Below are 23,980 nucleotides of genomic sequence, written 5' to 3'. Positions count from 1 at the left end.
ATGAATACCGAATTACAAAATTTATCATCGCTCAAATTAGTAAGACCTCACATTTATAATTTCCTTTGGAAAGAGCTAGTCTACTGGATGACTACAGTTTCCCAATAAAAAGTGAAAATATTTATTAAAAGAAAAAAGAGCAATGGATTCAATCCAAAACAGGGGAATAAATTGACTTTTCGTACAAAATAACGCTTAATAATCGATCAATTATTTTACAAGGAAGATGTGCCTGCAGTACACACATTTTTATTGTTTCTCCATGGGGAAATACGAGTAATATCCTTTACATTATTTTACCTCCCAACTACTGATACAAAATACATGTAGCGAGATGGTAACACAAACCGACCAGAGCGGCTGTTTTTTGCATGTAAAGAATAAAGAGTGACCAGGCCCCGTCTGCTCAAACAGTAACACTAACATTATATACAATGGCGACCAGCAACTCTAGAAATGTACAGTCGAACCTAGTTGCTCTACTCTGTACAACAAAATAAACTGTTAGAAAACAAAAATGCTAGCGTTATCATGTAACATTATGTCAACTTATCCGGGATACTCAAAACATGGCTGCATTCTGAAAATAAATGCCCCTCCCCCAAGGTGAACTAACGACTGTCACCATTTTGTAATAATTTCAAAAACGAGTAACCAGTTTTTACACGCCTACAAACAGTAGATATCTTTGAGGAAAGTGAGAAAGAAAGAAAAAACGTGTTTAACCCAGAACATTCTGTATGCAAAAATATACATTTTCACAATGACAATACAAATCGTGTATCAACAGAGAAGAACAAAAAGAAAGAAGCTAATTCTGGGATGACGTGCAGGATAGGGGAATTGATCGGTTTACAGTCCCACTGAGGCAGTAAACTCGCACACACACATATAGGGAGGGCGTTTCATGGGCGAAATTGGAAATATAATGTATGGTACTAGATTTCAACACCTCCAATTCAATGTGAACATCATTTACATTCAATTTACACTATATACAATTTTATACAGAATGCTTAATGTATAATGTAGATAGCCGTGTACTCCTACATTTTGAAAATACCTCGCTAAAATGAAATGGTTTGGGCAAAGCTAATGGTGCACGTATATTGATCAAGCAGTTCATCTGTGAACCCTATTAACATACACAAAGTTACAAGATTGTTCTGTGTCATTAATCATAATGAATAATATAAATGAATTATGGTGTGTGCTAACTGAACTCAACATGTAAAATGCCTGATTTTGAAGAAAAAAAAAAAACAATAATAATTTTGGTAGATAAGTTTCTACTTGACTTTATGCGACAAGGGATTGATGTGCTTGTTAAAACAGTTGAAGACTAAAAAACGAGTTCATAAGAATTATAATGTACACCCCCCCCCAAATAAAACCCCCAGAAAACAAAACCAAATCAGGCACATTTTACACAACACCTGTGTACTAGAAGCAAGTAAAAAAAAAAAAACCCAAAATAAATCAAGAACAAAACGGCAAACATGCCATGCATGCATCTTGTTAGATACAAACATTCATTAGTACAAAATGATTGATGTACTCAGACTGGGTGATCATATAAAAAAAACCCTGTCCTAATTGAACTATGCATTACGTCCATCTTTCTTGTACATAATGGTTTCACAAATCGAAGGCTAGGCTAATTAGCTTAACATCTTATCTTAGTATGACGGTTGAAATTACTAGGGAATATAAAATCTAAGTAGTATATTTTGTTCACAAAATATAATGTGAAGGTGAATGATAGAAAGTCGATTTGAAAAGACCAAATTTGGACAATACCTATCTAGTTCATTTATTTATATCGTTTTCTTTTTTGTGTTATTTTATTTATATAAAAAAAAACCCAGCTGCAAAATGACAACACTCACTATATAAGCGATATATTGTTTTTCATGAGTTAGACCGAATTGTGTTTCAGCAATGCAAATGAACACCTCCCAAGAACTGCGTAAAATACAGAATCAATAATCACACATTTTGGTTGAGTTTTTCCAGCAAACTAGGTGTAACAGTACAAGTCAACTCTAACTTGATAAAATCAAATCTAAAATAAACAAAACAAAAAGAACTTTTGTTATACCCAAGGTGACAAACATAATCCAGTTTTGTTTACTTTTTGGCGGGTTGCATTTTTGATAGTAAACACATCAATACCCCTGCTTTAGTACTAACTACTCATCATTCACAGTCAACACTGTGCCAACCAAATGCTCTGATTTTAACACAGCATTAAAGCCAGGCGCACACCTTCCCGATTTTACCTGTTTCCCGGATCACCCCATAACCGGTACGTTTTTTTTTCGCACCACTGCATTAGACCGCAACGTTATCCGCACACATGCCCGATTCTGTCGTTTAACCGGTCACATGATGATCGGTCACATAATGAACAGTCATATGATAACAACCATGTGACTTTCTTTGTGAATCTGATTTGTTAACATAAATATTGCGTCCGGTGAAATCGGATCCGGTGAAATCGGATTCGAAAAAAATCTACATCTTTAATTTTATCCGGTCGCCCGCTATACGGTATGATCGGTCCGAATTTTCAGCGCACACCTCTATAAGATGTCCAATGATCTGCTGAACCGGCAAAACCAGAAAGGTGTGCCGCAGTTAAGAATGACAGAAAACAGAATACGTGCTGTGCAAAGAGAAAGCATGCTCCACATAGTGTGTTTGAACTTCAGCTCTTAATCAACTTTGAAACAAAACAAACAGAGAACCACCCCACGATTGTACATGTGTAAGTACTTCTACAGCACACTTTCCTTGTTAGGTTAGGGTATTGACAAAACTGAGATATTGTATTTACATTGTACATCACCAATGCATAGCAGTAGAACAATGTGTGGTTTACATGACCAGAGTACAAGGGATAAATAAGGGCACTGACGGTGAATGGGTTTCCAATTTGAAATATCAACTTCAGAGTATGAACACTTATTACATAGAACAAGCAACAAATATTTTCAACTTGAGCCTGCTTTATTTTTTTAATTTTTAATATTTTGTATTTTTTTTTGGTGGCTTACTTGTACTATCTATATCTCACAGACCTGTTGTCTGAAACCTTGGTGTAGTACAGATACATGACATACCATATTTGGCCTTGACTCTTTCATCAGGTAGGCCGAGACTACAAGAACCTTCTTGGATGAAGATTTGTAGCAGTTAGCTTCACCTCTTGGCCAATCTTAAAACAATGGAGCTACGCTGTCTGTCTGGTGACACAACTGTCCACTCAGGGTCATTGGGATCATCTATGTCTTCAGGGCCAGATGAGTCCTCCAACAGCTCCCCAAGTGGACTACTACGTGAAGATCCTTCTTCCATCTTGACGTTATTCTGCAGGCTCATTGAGGAGGACACCTCTGAAGGCGTCTTCTCCTCTGCCTCCACTTCCTTTTTGACCTCTAGCTCCGCTTCCTGTTCTTCCTCTGATTGACAACCTAATTCACTGCATTCATACTCATCCAGGGGGAAAATGCGCATGGGCCAGGGATTGTCAATGTGGCCCAATTCTTCAAAGCTGCCTTGCTGTGAGTTCTCGAGGTTGGTGTCACTTGCGCTGGATGACCGCCGCTTCTCCCATGAGCTAGTTCTGGACCGCTGGGCACCGCCACTGCTGCCACCGCCTCCATTGCCGCTCAGAGAAAAACTGCCAGACGGGCTCAATGCCTCCTGTGTGGTGAGCGGGGATGGGGCATTGGAGGAATTCACACTAGAGGGTTGGTTTTGATCAAACAGGTTTGCATCCGGGGAGTAAGGCTCTGGGGTGTTGCCCTGGCTGTTGTTGCGAGAACGACGTGCCCCTCGGCGTTGATGGGCATGGCTGTTCTGATTGGCCAGAATGGTCAGGAATTTCTGGCGCTCGCTGATTTCACACTTGGCGTGGCGTTCCATGACCTCACTGTCTGACAAGGTTTCGAAATCCTACACAAATACACACAAAAAGAAACACAATTTAATTTTAAATGCTGAATTATGAAATCAAATTTAACAGAAATTGATATTGACTAGGGATGCATCTAGGTGATTACAAAGTAATGCAAAAGTCATGACTGATCACAACACCCCAAATGCTCTATGAGTAGAGACTTGTTTTGTTGAATGTGACATTTTCACGTTTAAATGTTTAAACGTGAACAATTAATTAAACAATTATAAATCGTTTTAGTGTATCTGCACGTTTCAGCAAGTCAAATTTAGGACTTTTTAAGACCCTTTTTATGCTACAATACTTGATTACATACTATATACATACATGTATACTTGATTACAATACTTGATTACATTTGAGGTACACGCAGTTAAGTTTTTACACTTTTAATAACTGCCTGCTATTAAGCATGTCAATCAAATCGATTTATCATGTCAATCACGCCGGTCTGCAGACATAATGGGAACACATCAGCCTTTGGAAATGGCTTAACGTTTAAAAGTTTCTTAAAGTATTTGCTAAACGTTAAAAAAATTAAAATACAAAGTCTCAACCTTTGTTTTTTTTAATTTCTGGACTGATGAGCCCTGGTGACATCATTTCCCCAGGAAATCACATCTCAATTTCAAGTTCAAAGATTGTGCCACTGGGTTACAGCAGTGTGTAATGAGCACTATACTACATGACAACAATATGACCGGTGAGTAGGAAAAAAATGACGGCACGTAAAGGTCAAGCAAACCCAAGCTAAAAGAACAGCAACTAAAACAACTAACAGCCCTACCATCCTCATGTTTTGCATACAACTATCACCCAATGATACGCAGTGAAGCAAAATTCTGCGGTTCAGTCCAAGAAAGTAAGTCTTTGTTCAATGTGATGAGTCATTTTCTCCACACTTAGTTGTGCACAATACAAATGAAATTTCTACAGACTTGTTTGAAAATATGGTTTCCTAAACCAAAGGGCTTGCTGACTGTGAGTCACTCATGCAATGAAAGAGGCATTTCTATAATAGCTCTCAGTGCTTAAGATAACACATGAATTCTCTTTGCAAATTTCAATATTACGCAAGGCTGCACATTTTTTCCCCACAAACTCCTTTTCATATCTGTGCAAAATGTTCCTTAACCACTAAGCATTACTGGACACCCTTTCAATTGAGGTGGAAGAAAACAACATATTCTAAGGAACTTTAAAGGCGAGTTTCAGCCTAAGGGTATATTTTCACGACAGTTTCTAAGCTAATTTTAACGCAAGAGGAGGAAATACAGTTTCCTCAAGCGGTAAAAACAAACGCGAAACAGCATTCCAACAACTGTATTTCCGATACGTCTTGCATAACCCTAATCCCCACGGGGTATTCTCTAGGCACCCTGCCAAATGCAACAGAATGCAGTGAACTAAAACATGCCAGCTTTGGTACCAAGTACCTACCCTGCCAACTGCAACGGAATGCAGGGGTGGAATGCATCAGATCAGGAGGCTGCTAAATGCAACAACTTGCAACATTGGTGCATTCTGTTGCATTTAGCAGGGTCAGGTTAAGATACCTTTAGTGAAATAGATCTTTGGTCGCATCTTAGCTATGATCGATCTTAGAGCGGGAACTTGTCTTATTTCGTAAGATGAGTCCAAGATAAGACGAGTTTGGAGAAATCAGCCCCTGGATCATCTCAGAATCCACGAAGCATATACCTCCACCCCAAAGGTCACACCCCACAGGTACACGAGCATATGAGTTCCTCTCTAACGGAACCAAAACTGTCCACAACTTAGAAAATCCTTGATAATGATCCTTGATCTTCTCACCCATATTTTTTTTTTCACAACCTCTGCCACCAGCCTTACCTCAATATTGTTCACCTCCTGGACGTGATTCTTCCATGCCGTCAGCTCATTCTCCGCGATCTTCCTCCATTTGGGCGTCATGATCTCCTTGTACTCCAACTTCTCCACTCGTGTGGAGGCCAGCATGGAGTAGGGGATCACAATGTTGTCAATGTCGTACTGGTCAGAGTTGCCGCCGGGCCGGCGCGGCTTCAGGAAGTTCTGCAGGGAGTTGGAGGGCATGGAGTGCGACAGGTGTGCCGATGAACTGTTTTCCATGCCCGTCGGGGTGTTTGGAGCACTAGACATGATGCCGTGATGAAAGTGGTCGTTGATGTTTGGCAGGGAGAGACTGCGGGCTCGTGTCTTCTTGAGAGCAGCTGCACACAAGAGTTTATAGTTACAAATTACCATCAAGAAAATACTGACTGATACTTTTACAACTTCAAGGAGGAGAGTACATATCCAACAACAGGATATTGAACTGAAATCTGATCTCAAAGTACCGCGAGTACTGTAAATTGAACGACCAAATGTGAAACAATGGTGCTGTGGGAAGAGTGCTTAGAGAGGTAGCCCAGCCATCTCAGAATTCATTCCTGGTAAAGTCAACTTCTCTCAATGCATGAAACTGTTAACTTGTCTTGTTTTATGTTCCCCATTTCCATGACTACTGGAGCCAATGAAGGCACTCTGTGGTTTACCGACAAGAGTCATACAAGGGCATTTCTCCTGCACTTATGTACCATGAAAACTGGCTCATGCAGATCAAAGTTAGAGTCTGATATGTAAAAAGTATTTCTAAATATGTAGGCATAAAATCATAAAAAAACAGCGTGCATCTTTTGTGTATAAAAGAGGAACACACCAAAGCATGGTCACATTGCAAAAACATGACGCTGTAGTAACCTGACCTATCAGTAATTTCCACACTCTCATAGGAATATTTGTGAGTAGTATAATGGTCCAGAAACTAAAAAGGCCAAGAATTTTCTCAATAAATCACCGTTTGTACCACAAAGTGATGTATCGCATGCACAAAGTCTGTAGACCATCCGTCTCTTGGACACATTGTTAAAACCCATACCCTGCTCAATCCAACAGGATCCAACTATTTTACATTTCCATTGGATTCTCTTGGATTGAGCATTAAAAGACCTTGTATATATTCCTGTTGGATTCCGCAGGCAACTGAAAACATTCATAGTCGGATTCTGTTGGGTACTGGGTAAATAATGCCAAGTTGGACTCTGTTGGATTCAGCATGTAACCAATAATATGGACAGTTGGATTGTGCTACATTAGGTTGGACTCAGAAAACAACAGAAAAATAAGGCAAAGTTGGATTCTGTTGGATTGAGCAGGCCAGTCATTTTATATTTTCAGGTACCCAACATCTTGGCATGTTGGATTGTGTTGGATTGCGCAGGGAACTCATATTAGTTACCGTCGGACTGATTTAGCAGGGTAGTCCTGGGAACTATAAGGGGGTTAGGATCTCCTGCTTGTTTTCAACAAGGTAGTAGAGCCTTGACGTTAGGCAACCTTATCCTAATTGAACTACTCACCGATAGCCAGCTGGGCAGCTCTTCTCTTCTTGATATCTGTGCGGCATCGTCTATTGATCTCCTCCGACAGCAGTTTCTTGGGGGTGTTGGGTAGCGAGTTGGCTTTGGACCGCTTCAGGATCTTCTTGTCCCCTCTGCCGTGTCTCATGTCTTTCATTGCTGTAGGTAATATAGGAAATATTGTCCGCTTGTCAGAGACAGACTACATCTAATTATACAGTTAGCTGACCTACTCTGCGTACAGATGCAGGCTTTCATAAAAAAACCAAGTAAGTAACTTTAGACCAAATATTATACAAATATTGAATGCTTCGAGTGGTGTAGTAAAACTAGCCTCCCGAGGTGATCCATGGACCATTCTATTTTCCCGAGGTGAAGCCGAGGGAAAATAGAATGGTCCATGGATCACTTCTATGGTGATCCATGAAGCATAGCATTCTATTTTCCCTCAGCTTCGCCTCGGGAAAATAGAATGGTCCATGGATCACCTCGGGAGGCTAGTTTTACTTCACCACGAGATAAAGCATTCAATATTTGTTTTATAACACTTCACCCACAGATTCTGCTTGATTTTAATATTTGAAATTATTTAAATCTGAACACAGTTGAAAAAAACTTCAATTTCAATACAAAATTGGTGGAAAATGTATTTCTCTCTTAAAAACTACCCCTTCACGAAATGTTTGAACCCAAGTCTGCGGCGCGCTCTCTTTGGAATAATACGCGCTACGCACAACGCACACACCAGCATGCATTTGCACACAAATACCATGCCGTGGAAATAGTACTTTGGTTGCTAATGGTATAGTACTTTGGTTGCTATGCGCATAGTACTTTTGGCCGTGCACAGAAAGATAGCAAAATTAGAAAGTAACGTGACTCGCTCTCGGCCAATCAAGACACAGAATCTGTGGGTGAGGTGTTATAAGAAGAAATATAGATCCATGACCTGTTGACTTTTTTCTCGAGACAGATTTTTTATATCTTCTGTGGCCTGCAGGATGCATTTTAGACAAAAGAGAAGTCACCGATTTGCACTGAACAGACTGAAAACTGTATACTTGTATACAGTTTGCTTAAGAGTGTGTATATGTAACAATTGACATAAAGTAGGTGTACCAAATTCTCTTGGCCTATTCCGATTTCTGGGAATCCAAAACTCATGACTGTTACAGTACCCAACAGTATTTATAGCATGTTCCTGGTCATTGAAATACAATTGGCATCAAGCTCCATGTGAAGTAGCTTGTGACTGAGCACTCCCTAAATTCTAAAAAATGCTCCCAAACCACCTGATGAATTTTGACGAATCTTGGAAAGGTTATGGGAAATGGGCTCACAAGTGACTTTCGGTGTATGAATTGCACATCTGGTAGAAAATGGCCAAGTATAGAGTTTTTGAAATTGTACTTACATCCACCCAGTCAATACACCTCAGACATAGGATCATTTCTGATGTTTTACTTTTTTTTCAAGAAATCATTTCAATATTAGGGCCTTTCTCTGCCACATTGTCAGCCAAGTTGTATCACTAACAACCTACTGATGGGAAATGCAACCAACATCACAAGAACAGAAGTTGAAATGTTGAGGCCAAACAAAACAAATGGTGTTTACGGTAACGGTCTGAAAAATATCCAGGTAGGTAGGTAGGGAAATATTTTATTTTGTATTTCAGTTCTGCAGGCTCATGCGTGTTCTTTCGCAAAATATTTGTATAAAAACATTATTCAAGCATTCAAGATACTCAATCGATACAATTCATTCCAATAATTCGTACCGTCCCAGGGTTCTTTCCGGGATTTTTTCAAACCTGTGGGGGAAGTTTTGCTGTGATTCAGCAACCTGTGAAGCCATGGCTTGGGGTTTGGGGCCTGCTTTTTAAGGGCCCAAAAAATTTTTGAGAGAAGATCGTGTAGGCCCCTATTTTTGTAATTAAAGAAAAAAAATCAAAATTACATTTACAAGTAAGTTTCAAATTAAGAAATTATAGTGAAGAAAAAATCATTTTGCTTCCGATTACATGCCTTTCAAAATAGCGTCAATAGGTCGGAAAAATTATTTCGCCAATTTTGTTGGGGTGCTGATTGCTGGAGCATCATAGAGCAAGGAATCATGTTGATTTTGTGCCTGGATTATTTTCATTTGCGCCATGAAAATTATCAAGACTGGCCATCAAAAGTGATTAAAACTTGCCTCACCTAATAAAAAATATTTTTGAGGTGGGTGATTCCACTTTTTTTTGCTTAACATACATCATGGCCGCTGGCGCCACCGACATTCAGTCTGGCCGGCCGTACATCCCGCCGTGCTCACGGTCCAGTATCAGTGTGCATTACTGCACTGTGTACGGCCCATCCCACGTGGCCGAAAAACTTGCACTACTGTAGAAACACGCTACGATGTTACGCCACAAATTCGAGCTTTGCAATCTTGTCATTTTATTGGAAAACACATACACAGAAAATAAAGATCACGTTCTGTGAATTAATTCGCAGAAATTCTCTTTCTCCATCGATGTTTGTTTGGTATTTTTACGATCCAACTTCGGCCGACGGCACAACATCATCGTGGTACGACGTTTGTATAGGCAGTAGTCACTGGTTCCGGTTCTTCATTATCCCTTACTCTCTGAGGGTAGTTTACTGCATGTCAGTTGGTTATGCCAATGCCCTCCAGCTGCAGTTAATTGGAGGATAAACTATCTTGACTGTGAAGGCTCCAATTGGCAGGAGTTGGAGGCCCTGGAGGGTGCCTGATACTGACCAGCTGGGGGCACTCACTTTGTTATCAGAGGACTCTCATTGTTCTCTGTGGCATGTATTGGAGTGCCTGTCCAGTTACCCTTGAAATGACATGGCAGATATTGGAGGGCCATGCAAAAAACATAGGAGATTTTCTTGAGGCACATATTGGCATGCGTTGGAGGGTCTAGTAGGGTAAGGGTTAAAGTATTGATTCCGTTAGCACGCGAAGGGAACCAGTGCCCCGTGCTGTATGCACTGCATGCCTGTCAGCTGGCGGTCGACAGAACCCGTCATCGTGTGCATTTTGATCACACATGCATCAGAAAAACAGGATTTTTGTCAAGGTTTTGAATGTCAAGATGAAATAATGGCATATGTAACGATTATATTGTGCATTTTAATGGCGTGAATAATAATTATATTATGCGTATCGGGGGCTGAAAAATGTGATCGGCATTTTTGACGGGCCGATTCGCAGTACGCACGTTTGGAGAACCATGCCGTCCGTCGGCCAGGCGCAACAGTTCACCCCGATGCGTTTGTGCAAAAATAATCGTACTTCATGTAGGCCTAGTTTGAGAATTCAAGTTTTGAGATCGTCGTGATTTTCGCACGTTTAACACAGGTATGTTTGTGTCAAATCATGGTCAGTTTCAAGTGTGGAAAATGGTCTATGTTCGTGGCAAATAATTAAAAGTACTTGAAATTTTGTTCATTAAAAATGATCAATATCAACTTTCAAAATGGCAATAAAAAGTTTGAGGTCGGCAATTTGGCCGAAAAAATTCCAGGTTGGTCGGGTTACCGTAAACACACCATTTTTTTTGTTTGGCCTGAGTAAGCTTAAATAGAAGATAGAAAAAAAGAAGAAGTTGGATACATACTCTGGGCAGCCAGCTTGCGGAGCATTTTGAGTGACTTGTCTTCCCCGGAGCTTTGGAGTAGTTTTGTTTTATCTTTATTCTTCCTCTCGTACTTCCTCTTTGGCCTCTGTCCATCTTTGTTTTCTGTCGGTGTACTTGGTCGACGCTTCCTATGAAGCCATAAACAGTTGCATTAAATACTCAAGACTTGGAAGTAGACACAAATCTATTTTCAAACCAGTGCAAATGATTCCACCGTTTGATTATTGTGTGTGGTGTCCACTCTGATGTTGGCAAGGAGTGCAGAACACAAAATTTCTCTTTCTCCAATGTCAAAAATGTGACTTAAAACTTTATCTACCAAATCTAATCAATCGCTTTATTAACACTCCTGCTATTTAAACAGTCACAGACAGTCAACATTCACTTCCACTTCCCCTGCTATACTTTTAACAAAGGCTAGTCACCAGTAGTCAGATCACATGTCAAGCAAGCACTGTTACTAGTCAAAGTGGGTCAACAGACAAAGCAGGCAAGTTGCGGTCACAGCTGTTTTATCACTCACCTGGAGTCAAAGCATAGCTGTATCAAGTTATTTTAACAGTCCTAGCCAGTCATTCCTCTTAACTGTTGAAGACGGTCACTTGTTTGAGTCTGACTGAAAGGACCACTTGGCTCAGAATGTATACGTATAGGAGGGTTAATGTGATTGAAAGACAATCCATTTTAACCCTCAATAAAATGAGTAAGATTCACCGAAATAGGATGTCACCCATTAATTAAATTAGCAGTACACAATACATCATAATCAATTAAATTTAGTCAGTTTGATGATGATCTTACTTCCTCATGGGCGACTGTTTTGACGGTGCTGGCTTGCGCTGCCATTCGCTAGTCTTCATCATTCCTTCAAACTGAATTGACAGAGGAATATCTAGTGGGAGCAACAACAAAGATGAAACAATTAGGTTTCCCATCTTCTGAGCATGAACTCAAGTTTGAAATTGCCACTGTTTGTATGGACAGATAGGAGTCAAACCTCATTGATCGAAAGAGTCCCTTATGATGAAACCATCTTTGCTAAATCTTGAATGTGATAAATTTATTGTCTATTGTATTTGCAACAATTCGGGCTGATTTTTTTTGCCATGCCAATATGGTATGTTTGTCTGAAAACGAGCTGATCTGCAAGCCTCCATATTTTCTAGCTGGTGGAATGTAAATGAATAATAATTAACACAATCCACAAAAGACTGTGGTCTAGCAGTTGTTTGTTGAAGTGTTTTTTGGTCGCTTATGCTTGGTATATCTGTGCATGAAGTTAAAAAGATAAAGAAGTGTGTTTTGGCTAAATGTTCGGTATAGCAGTGTTCTCTCTAGTGGTGGTCTACTGTATTGCATGTACTAGACAACATGTGTAGTTTTGGAATGTTACTTCTGAGGGGTAAGGCCATTGTCCCTTTAATAGAGGCACTTCTACTAGAAAATCAAATTGTCTATGTGTAGCAAAAACAAGGGCAAGGATTCAAACTGAGAGTGAACTAAAGTAACACAACAGAAAGGCTGCAAATCAGTTGCCCAAGTTCCAGTTACCTTGAGGGAAAGAAAGCACTGGATGAAAGGAATAGTCTAGTTGAGCCACTCTCTCATTAAGTGGGGCCGTGTCTGGCTCTTTACACTTCTCCACATGATTGAACCGGCCGCCACACATCACACACGGTGTAAGGGGTGGGTGGCAGCCACACCTCACTGTCGACAACTTCTGGATCTTGCGACCGAAGCCGTGAATGTTCAACGTTCGGATCAGTTTGCGCTTGCGGAAGTACCAGACTGGTCGTGTCCTTGCACAGTAATGCTCTTCAGACAGTGCAGGCATGAGGGATGGGGAGGAAGGGAAGGAGTTAATCCCTGTTGGCAATTGTTTATGATCTTTCCCCTGTGATGATGTTGTGCTACCAAACATAGGACTCCCATGTGAGCTGGTACTGCCTACTATGCCGTTCATGGGTTTGGTTGGTGGCGTTTTCCCATTGGTGCCTGTTGGTGTACTGGTAGCTGATGGGGGCATTGGGTATCCCGCCATAGGAGTGACACAGTTCTGAAGGGATCTCTTTAATCTTGCACTCTGCTGGTCGACATTGGTTAGCAAAGTGGACAAGTTTGAGGGGGACATTTCCTGGTTGCTGCCAAGTCTTGCGATCTTGGCTTCGATGGGAGAGAGTTTCCTATTGGTCTTAGTTGATGTCATGACTCGTACTTTCAGAAGATCCTCCGGTGATGAGGGTTCCCCCAGAATTGCCACGCCTTTACTCGCACGCGTCTGTCGGTAGATGTCACTCTGTTGCCTGATGCGATACTCCAAATCAGAGACTTGTGCTTGCAGCCACGTCCATCGACTAGCAATGGCAGCTCTCTCAACGGCCCACTTCCACACAGCTCTTCGATGCCTGTTGTAAATAAACGAATGGGACAACAAAATTAGTGTATTATTAGATTGTCGATGCTTACCCTCTTGCATAAAACAAGAAGAACAGCTTACGCTGAAGACGCTCACTTCCATTTTGTTGATCTGAGCACCTACAAAATAATTGGTTGTTGTGTTTAGCAGGCTTCATAATTTAAAAGCTGATGAAAATTAACCCGGTTTATCAGTTTCTTGATGGCCTTATTTTGGTATGGCAACAGTGAGGGAAAAAATATACTTTGGAATAGTGGATCCCAGCAGTGGACAAGCAAAAAGGTCTTCAAGACTAATTCAAATGGAATGTTTAGAAGGCATTTTCAATTTAACCCCAAGCTTCCCAAATCCTCCAAAATCCTCCTTGCAAAATGGAGGATTTTGCAGGGTTGAGGCTATATGGCAAAAGTGTGTGGCTGATTTCGGATGATGCACTGTGTCAAGGTCTAAGGCCGGACCTTGTGTTGTTTATGCTCAGCTATGCATAAATTTAGGCCCATATTTTTCATGTACTTGAAATCCTCTGCACTGCTCCAGGATGGCACTGGCTCTGCCTCAACACACAGACAGTGACTACGAGAGGATTACCAGAGGATTTCGCAGGATTGAGGCAGTGGTCACCCCTCCAATGACCTCATTCAAGAAATAACCGAGGATTTTGGAGATTGAGGCTATAGGCTATTTTTACATGGAGGCAGTTGGAGGATTTTGCAGGATTGATGTTACATCCTAGCAAAACTGCCTAGGGAGTTAAGAGTTGAAGTACACCAAATTTGAGGCATTGGTGCATTTCTTTCTACCGCACTCATTTCTGACGTTGCCCTATGACACATAGAGAACTCACAATGCCACTATACTCATAAAACTTACAATGGTACTTTGTGTTTTTGCCGGGTTTGTGTGTAGGATGGGAGTGTGTCATCTCCTTCATCACAGCTTTCTCCTCCTGAGCTGCTTTCCGTTTCATCAGAGTCCACCCAGCTTTCAACATGCTCCAACTTTGCACGGAGACGTTTGCTTGCCGTTTTCACGACAACCCTCACCGAGGTGTCAACATCAACTGGTCTAGCAGGCAACAGCTTCCGTTTATGGATACAAGTTCGTGGCTGCTGATCTTTGGGGTCCTCAACGAGTGTATTACCATTTGCATTGAAGCCCTTTTGGGATGTTGACGGACCATGTGTATTGGAAACATTTGATAGTGCCAAGTTCCTCTTGCAATCTGAGCAACCTTCTGCTTCCAACTCAGCTGTTTTTTCCTCAGACCTCTTGTGCTGCTCTGTCACAAAGGTACTGATTTGTTGTTGAGTGTGTGAACTGATTTGCTGCGTCTGAAGATGTCTGAGCTTATGGACAAGCTGCTTTGCACGCTGTGCTAGTTTAGAGCGTTCTTCTGCAACTTCGTTTATTTGTCCAGTCTCCAGAAGCTCTGTAAACAGGTCACTGTTTCTGCCACTGCTTCTGCCATCTCCAATGCATCCCTCCATGTTTTGTTTATTTATTTTAGAGACCAGTTTCTCATAACAGATATCAAGATCCCGATGGGCGCCACAATCAATTTCATCAGTAGGTGGGAAGTCTACTTGCCCACCTCTAGTGTCATCGTCCGCATCAGACGAATCTGCTGTGGCAGTGGAACTGCTACCAATCACGTCAGTGTTATTTGCCAAAGAAAGTGATGAGGTTTCTGGAGGCATGGCGTTGGTTGAAGCCAAGTGTGCACTTGTTGGACAAGGCTGCTGCTTATCATATGCTCCTGAAACAGTCGAATGACTCATCTTTGTGACGTGCTGAGCAGGGACGTCACTCCCGTTCGTCAGGCCAGGAACCCTGGTTGGCGAGGGAAAGGTAAGTGTCCTGCCTACCTTTCCCCTGTCCAATTTCCCAAGAAACGGTACTCTGGTGTCAGACTGGCTTCTACCTCTCTGATTGTTTGTTCGAAATAGTCGGATTTTAGACCTGTGGTTGTTGCTTCTTAACTGGTCCTCAATCCCTTCTTCTAACAATAAATCTTTGTCTAACCCTGATTCCTGGATGGTTTGTTCTGTGTCGATGTGGGTGCGAGTGGAGTTGGTATGGCCGTTGGGTAACCCAGGACTAGTTGGATCGCTGGGTGTCGCTTCAAACCCGGTCCTCTCTGGATCAGAGGGCGAGATTGGTAGCTTGAAACTAGAAGGATGGGCAGAAGTATCAGTCAAGGCTGGAGCCATTGCAGCCATGCAGCACAGCCTGGAGATGGCCGACACACCACCAAGGCATCGAGACTAAAGAAATGAAAAAGTAAAAAAGGGCAATTTCAACTTAATTTGTTCAATATAGAGGTTGCATTTTTACAGTTGAAATACAATTTTAAAACATAGGGCAAAAAAATAGAAAAAAGAAAGAAAAGCAAATTATCCAAAACATTTGTCTCAGTTCACTTTACTCAAAATTGTTTGAACATCCTGGGGTAAGATCACTGCAAGTGCAAGTTCTGAATCTAGCCGACTTTAGCTTAAATTTGTCACACTTTTAATTTTTATTTATTTAGACAACATCCAACAGAAGACGTGGAATATACAGTTTTCTAGTATTCTAGGGAAAACCCACGGAATCAGGCTGGGACTGAAAACCCAATCCACATGTTGGCTAAAGCAGGACTTGAACCCGGGTCACAGTGGTGGAAGGCGAGGAAAGTGCCGCTATGCCAACCTGATCCGATCCCCCTGCTCATGCCCATTGGAACAAATGACACAATTTAAGTTGTGTCCACAGGCAACTAAGAAAAATTAACCAGCTAATGCTGCCTACAAAATTTGATAGACGTACTAGGTCATTAATATCAAGCTTCAATACATGACATTAAATCATAGTTAATTATTACAGCACAAGTTAAAATCACAACCAGACATCTACATCCATATCCCATGACCATGCTGACCTACCTTGTTGTGACAATGAAAGTGACAATGTCATGTTACTTGACCAAAAATACTTGATAAGAATGCTGTTATTTGTTCAAGAAAATTATTTGTATTTGTTTCCCCCAAAAATCACGGTAGGGGTTCATTCATAAAATTACAACCATGACTTATTTTTTAAACAGCCTGACAACCACCACAACCACAACATACATGCACGTGACACAACAACTTCCTGACATTTTTTTCCCGCGAAAATCCGACATTTAATTCGAACAATTCTTTACTTAAAATGACGCAAGTCGACGAAAATACTCCGCAATTCTACAGAAACACACCTCTCTCTTAGGAAAAACAGCCAACTTCTGAAGCCCGAAGTTAAAAACACTTCTCTCAAAGCGTGCAGAAGTTGCTCGTGTGATCCATGGACGTCGTAGAAAAAAGCCGCAATTACCACGTGACCATTCGGGCCACGTTCCTTCTGCAAACACGTCGGGCCCGACCCGGAATCGCGGAAACACCCTTTTATTTTTTCGGCTTCGGCGCTCCTTTTTCACTATTTCCCCGTCTCAAAATGACGAAGTCGACAGGAACGAGGACAACACTTGACCTTCTGTGCGAGAAAGCTCCAATTCAGGGTTCCTTTATGCCCATACTTAGCAGCGAAATCGAGGGGTAGGCTTGGCTAAAATGGCGACTCTTTTCTTCATTGATCCGTCGTCGTCGCGTATATAAAGTGTGTGATGCTATGTTTTTACATGTAAATTGCCCGGCAATACGCGCACTGTATACTATACTACGTACGCAGATCGTACGTTCGTGCACCATGAACAACTCACACAAAAAATGTAGACTTCATTTACATGCATGGCGGGTTAGGCTGCGTCAATTGATAGACCCCCTCTACGAGCTATTTCCTCATTGGTCAATTTCTCGATTGACGCTGGTTTATTTACCGAGTGCTCATGAGCACTTGTGTTTAAATAAATACATTTTTAATGTTTGAAATACATTATTTTCAGTATTGTGAAATAGAAGAGATCAAATACAACATTTTCACTACAAATATTCTCAAAGAAATTTCAATTAAATGGTTTTGTTGGCAATTATGTATTTCATAACACATTGCGCAGAGGGATGATGACAGTAAGTGGAATGTCCATGCGTTTTGACAAAAATAGACCCTTGCGCCATCACAAGGACGGATGCACACAACTAGCAATAGAGAATATTGTACATGTATACCTATGTACATTATCCGCCGCTTGTTCGGGCATTGTGAATGATCAAAAACGTTTACAACACATGCTGTAACTAATAACTGCATTTAAATTGAACACTTCTTAATTAAATACCAAATAAAAAAGGTGTGGACCGACGCATCATCGAGGGTGGGACGCGTCGGCAGCGCGGCCAAGTAAAGAATTGATTAAAAAAGTTTTTGAAAAAAAGTTTTGGAATCAGATTTTCTATTTCTGTATCTTTCAGTACTTGTGGAAATTTAATTTATTTTTTTCATCCCAAACCTTCTGTTTATTATATTCAAACCGTTTTGTTATATTCAAAAATTTAGCTTAATAGGCTTATTTCTGAGAAAATTCATTTGTTGGCATAAAATTATTGTCCCAAACTCCTGATGATGATGCTCTTGTCGAGTTTCACCTCAATTTCGTTTCGAATCGATTTTTTTTTCTCAGTTGCAAGTTCTTCGAAACTTTGGAAATGGAATGAGAAAAAAGAACATACAAATCGGCATACTTTAATTATGGAATGATATAACTTAATACAAAGTTCGAAGTATTTGCCGGCCCCAACAATAATTCAATTTTCGCCTCTCATATACGATAAAAAAGACAGGAAATATACCAGTCCAGTTCCATAGCTCATACAAGGCGGACCTGCAAAATCAGGGTCAACGCAGGGGGATTTTTTTCCCAAAGGGTAGGCTACATACGCAAAATTGGGCAAAAGTGTTTTTTTTCCCGAGACAAATTAAAACATACGAGTTGAAAATTCGTTCAGAGAAAAAAACAATGAGCCGCTGTTGACGCCTTTTCAAACGTTTGCGCTTCAACGAAATCACTTGCACATAGGTAGTGAAAGTGACGAATCCTCCGCATCATTCTGGGCCTTGGGAGGTCATGCGCACAGGATGTCCTTGCTCTATGGTTCACGGTGCGGCACTGAACAACTATCCGGCAACTAGTAAGTTTAATTTGCACGCAGCAATTAAGAAGGAACAAAACTTGACAAACTAATACTGCGCCTATCTTTCCTTTCCAGTTGTAACGAGTGATCTAAGAGACAGTGGGTCCTGAATCGATTTATTTTCCCAGCCTGCAATGCAATATGAGACTTATAATTCGTTAAAGGACTGTCGCGTAGGCTACCACTAAAAGTACCAGTATAATGATCAGTGGGAAAAATCGCCTCATATTAAAAGATTCTGACGCACTGGGCTATAATATTACATCCAGCATTTTATTTCAGGATTCATTTGAACTTTGTCTACAAGAACTATTCTGCATTTTTTTTTATATTATCTTACATGCAACCTCATGGCGTGATTATGATCCCGATGTGGGGACTTTGCCAAGCATCAACGTAGGCGTAAAACTAGAAATGCAGGGAAAACACGGTTCACTGAGGCGTAGCTAGCCACGTAGATGTATCAGTATCACGGTGGTTTCGTTCGATATGAGATTAAAATGATGATGAGCGTAAATTTAGCGTTGGCCCTCCTAGTATGTCGGACAGCAAAAGCTTTGTTTCTGTGTCTGTACTTCCATTCTACATCCATGGTACTCCCAAACTGTATTGTACGTGGGTGATTCGCAGTACGACATACATGTGCATTGTGCATTATGACATAATTCGCTGTTATTGCATGATGCGGCGGCCCGTACCGCGCCGTCGTCTGGATCGGACCGGACAGGAAGCCAAGTTTTGTTTTCAATTTGCTTTCTTTTTCTATGTCTGTATTCAAAACTCCTTTAATTAACTTTGTAATATTACTTTTATACTTCTGCATGCACGTTTGTACAGTGTATACGTTGCGCTTCAACTGGTATTTCAAGGTAGCCTACCTGAATTTTCGGTATATATTATACAGTCATGACTCATTGTCAGTATACCGCGGTTACTATTTTGTGAACGAACTTCGGCACAAAAATGTAAAAGTCCACATCGCTTTGCATGGGCGATTTCCGCTGCGTCATCATTGACAAAATCATTTTGAAAGGTTTAAAAGGAAATAAAAAGGAACGCATTACCAAGGCCACATGATACCGATACCATAGGCAATGGTGCGGTTTTTTTTTTAAATCTCAAACAATAGTAGGCCTACGTAAATGCGTCAAAAGGCTAGGAAACAGGACGGACGGATGGCTTGTATTGTTCGTCACAATTTCAGGTTGACGGTTTCGACATGCACTGTAATATGATTATTTTGCGCGAGTCAATGGTAAATCGTGTTACGTTTTAATTATGGGGTCTATACAGGGTGGATAAAAAAACGAAACCGAGATATTATTGCTAATTGCAACAGAAGTAGGGCACATGGTAATCAAAGGGAGATATCTTCTATTAGGGTTGATTATCCTCTTTAAAATGACACCCTGGTCATGTCATATACATTCACGGTTGACTGAGTAATGACCAATTTTATGAAAGGGTCTATTTTAGAGAATTGCGCCACTTTCGGCACAAGTCTCTAAATAGACCCTTTCATTAAATTGGTCACTGCTCAGTCAACCGTGAATGTAAGGACATGATCAAGGTGTCATTCTAAAGAGGAGATTCAACCCTTTGTTCATCTCGCGTTAAAAAGGGACATGGCAAAAATTGGAAAGTCTCAGAGGGACTGTGTTATTTTTAGTAGCAATGAATGCACGAAAGGTTTCACTCAGATTGACAAAACCATTGCCTTCCTATATGCCTATCTTACATCAAGTCTATGCTCACGATGCACTGTTGGTAGAAACTTTGCACCCTTGCGACATTTTGTTTAATGTGTAAACAGAATAGAAAAACAAAAGGATATTAAAACTGCTACTGTGTTGTTAAGACTTATTTTCTCGGCCTTCTTTTATGTGAATATCAACGCTTCCAAACAATTCAACTTGCCAAAGTTCATTTCAGGTTACGCATCATGTTTTAGAAAATGAGTATATAGCGATCGACGTACGTGAGTCATCGCGCTACTCGATAAGGCGCCACGTCACGCGCCACCAACAGATTTGTCTTAGGTTGTGTGAATTACCCATGATTTTGTGAGTCGGTCTCCTCCGTATCAGGCAACATTTCTGAGACAAAAAAAACCCCAAAACCAACTAAGCTCACGAAACTTAAGACAGAGCACTGACCGATACGACAAAACTACAAGGGCGGATCCAGAACACAATTTGGGGGGGGGGGCCAATTTTTTTTTTTTGATTCTAGATGCTCTGTGGTGCGATCTGAGGCAATTTCTGACCACTGTAACCAATGTTTTTTTGGAGGAAAAGATGGTGGGGTACTCATTGCCTGCCTTTATTGCGATGTCACATAAAAACAAAAACAAAAAATTGGTTTCGTTTTTTTTTTGGGGGGGGGGGGGTTGCCCCCCCCTGGATCCGCCCTTGCAAAACTACTGTTTCGGTAAGTACAATGTTCATGTACTATACTCTCGTGTTACACAATAAGCCGGTAGGCCTACTGATGACGTCACACTTTGTTTACTTGTGCGCTTTGCTATGGGCTACGAAACCAAAAGAAAGCACACGTGTAAACAAAGACTTAGTGACGTGTGATCAGCGCGAGGCTCAGTGCATTCATCACCCTCATCGATGGAGTTCCCTGCATATCACTGGCATGCATGGATACACCATGCACATTATTGTTTCAGTGACAAACGACTTGCCCACAAAGTTGCGACGCCTGTAATTTCTTCACTAGTTTTTGTGAAAGAGGTTGGCGGTTAGCTCCATGGTTATAGCGCCCTTCGAGGGTGCACACCGGTAAATAGGCCTAAATCCATCCGCCGAGCTCATGAATAAAAGTTATACCCTCAAAATATTCTATATTAGAGAGTTCTGAGAGCCATAAAATTGGGCATTGAAGAGATATGGCAATGAACATCTGGCCCGGACTTGGGGCTTCAAATTCTGAGCATTTTGGATACAATTGGGCTCGAAAGTGGCGCTATTTTGCCATGTTGTGGAGGGATCGTTTTTCAAGATAGCTACTTTTCCGCTTAGGGGCAAATGGGGGTCGTCTTCTCCAGTGGGTGAGAATATCTCGAAAAGTCAATGGTCAACCCACCAAAAAATGATAAAAAAATGAAAGATGACGTGTTGATCATAATTTCTGTGCAGCTTAAATACCTGTGAGAGTTCTGAGTGTTTTTAAAAGAATTTTGAAGTATGGGCATTTAGCACTAGTGTCTATTGGAATTTTAACGCAAGGGTGCACCCTTGAGTGAAATGAATGAACGAAGAAGCGCTCTCTGCCGGTGGCCATGGATCACTGGCGCACTATTCGCTCGTACCCCCCGCCCTGCAAACAGGACGCTGGGATACTCTGATCAGCTTCACAAAATCTTGTAAAGGAAATGGCCTATGACCTATGTATAAAGCATCAGGCTGCAGCTGTTCAAGACCGCATTTACACAATGTGCTCAAATGCTATCCGAAACTTTCCATAGAATTACGCACATTCCATACCGGATGTGATTTCTGTTTCATTGCGGACCATGAGGAACAACATTTTGAGCGTCGCATAATGCAATCCGACCGTTCGTGACTCGAAACGGAGCCTGAGCAACTGACGGGAATTGTAAATTTACAACACAGATAAGTTTTACATAATTTCCTACATTAGTACGCTTTTTCAACGAGAAAAAAACATCTCTAAACTGGAATAAAAGAGTAATGAATCAGTCTTAACTGCCGTTTCAAACCATGCAGAATCATGACCTTGATGACGCGCAGGTCACTGGTCACGCAATATCCAACCAATCAGAGCGCGAATTCATCAGAGTATCCCAGCGTCCTGTTTGCAGGTCGGGGGGTACGAGCGAATGGCGCACTATAGTGAAGTTACGGGACAGAAAGTCCGAAAAAGCACGTCTTGAACTAAGACTAAACGGTCGAACAATCCCACCGTTTTTTTTGTCAGTAGGACTGCCAATGATGATTCCTTGCTATGTGATCGAATGAACTCTTTCCAAAAAAATAGGTGTAGGTGTAGGTCCTACATCTCTAGAATATTTGTTCGAGTATCCATATAATGACTTGCGTGCACAATTCGATCTTGGAGCGCAATCACTACAGGCCTAATTATTAAAACAAAAGAGAATCGCACCAACAAGGGTGCAGACCTGCATTTCGACTCCCATAGACCCCTATGGTAATTACGCGTACTTCCCAGGGGCGTCAATCGCTTCTCAAAATTGGGGGGGGGGGGGAACACACATTGATCAGAAATAATGCAAGCGCGAAGTGTGAAGCCCTTACAGCGTGGGGTTCGGGGTCCGAAAAAAATCGGATTCTAGATGCTCATGTGGTGTGATCTGAGGCAATTTCTGACCACTTTAACCAATATTTTTTGAGCACAAGATAATGATTTAAACATCATTTTCGAAGTTGAAGTCATTGAATAATAAGCTATTATATTCTCAGCTAAAGGCATGGGGTTCGGGGCCCGCTTAAGGGCCCCGACAAAAATTGATTCTAGATGCTCTATATCTTCCCAGCAAAAGATAATAATTTGAAAATCATTTTCGAGATTGAAATCATTGAATAAACTACTATATTCTAAGCTAAAGGCGTGGGGTTCGGGGTCTGAGGGCCCCGAAAATTTTTGGATTCTAAATGCTCTGTGGTGCGTCCTGATGCAATTTCTGACCACTTTAACCAATAGTTTCTTAGCAAAAGATACATTGTAGTACATAATAGGGCCCTGTAAATGAGGCACGAGTTCAAAAATCTGGGGGGGGGGGCCATTCGATATTGTGTCCCCCCCCCCCAGGATTGACGCCCATGGTACTTCCACAAAATTATTAGAAAACAACTCTCCAAGGTGTTTGAGACACCCATCAAATTAAAGCTTATTTCATAATATTTCAGTTTCTGTTCATTTTTTGGGGGGTAATCTGATAACTTTTGGGAGAACTTATTGCCACCCGAAGATGACCACCCTCTAAAAGTAGTTGTCGGAAGCCCATCGATCATCTTGAAAATGATGCCTACACTAAAGTGCAAAATGGAGCCCTTTTAGGGCCCAATTCCATCCAAATTACACAGAAATAAAAGCTTGCAGTCACGTGCACGGCTTCTGCCCTTCTTTTCTACAAACCTTCAAGTTCATGGCCCACAAAATGCTCTGATACTAGCAAAGATTTTTAGGGTACACAAATTGTGATTTGGATCGCGTAGGCAATTTTGGGCCAATTTACAGGTCTGCACCCACAAGAGGCATTCGCGTCGTAGGCCTACCATAGGTTGCTAAGCTGTAATTTGGTATGGAAAGGTTTGCCAGTAAATCTCCATTCTCCAATCGTGCAAAGGTCACATAAAAGAGGATGAGTAATAACAGGATGTACAGAACCGATCCCAAGGCCCAATTACCAACAAAAACATGTATACAATAAAACCGGAACACCGAAGA

The 23,980-nt window shown here is 41.2% G+C and overlaps 1 protein-coding gene across 1 annotated transcript; it reads right to left on the bottom strand.

Moving 5' to 3' along the window:
• Positions 1-210: 210 nt before the first annotated feature.
• On the bottom strand, positions 211-17,192 carry LOC119719962 (KAT8 regulatory NSL complex subunit 1-like). Its single transcript, XM_038189447.1, has 8 exons — positions 16,672-17,192; positions 14,304-15,697; positions 12,569-13,422; positions 11,819-11,909; positions 10,997-11,145; positions 7,366-7,524; positions 5,819-6,177; positions 211-3,960 (listed from the first exon to the last, which is right to left on the bottom strand). Exons 2-8 carry the CDS (start codon positions 15,650-15,652, stop codon positions 3,205-3,207), a joined length of 3,717 nt encoding a protein of 1,238 aa, XP_038045375.1. The 5' UTR covers positions 15,653-15,697; positions 16,672-17,192; the 3' UTR covers positions 211-3,204.
• Between the last annotated feature and the right edge of the window lie 6,788 nt (positions 17,193-23,980).

The sequence above is a fragment of the Patiria miniata genome, unplaced genomic scaffold (assembly GCF_015706575.1).
Source record: "Patiria miniata isolate m_02_andy unplaced genomic scaffold, ASM1570657v1 HiC_scaffold_9, whole genome shotgun sequence".
Lineage (NCBI taxonomy): Eukaryota > Metazoa > Echinodermata > Asteroidea > Valvatida > Asterinidae > Patiria > Patiria miniata.
The sequence above is the reverse complement of the archived record's forward strand: the minus strand, read 5'-3'. Positions and strand labels throughout refer to the sequence as shown.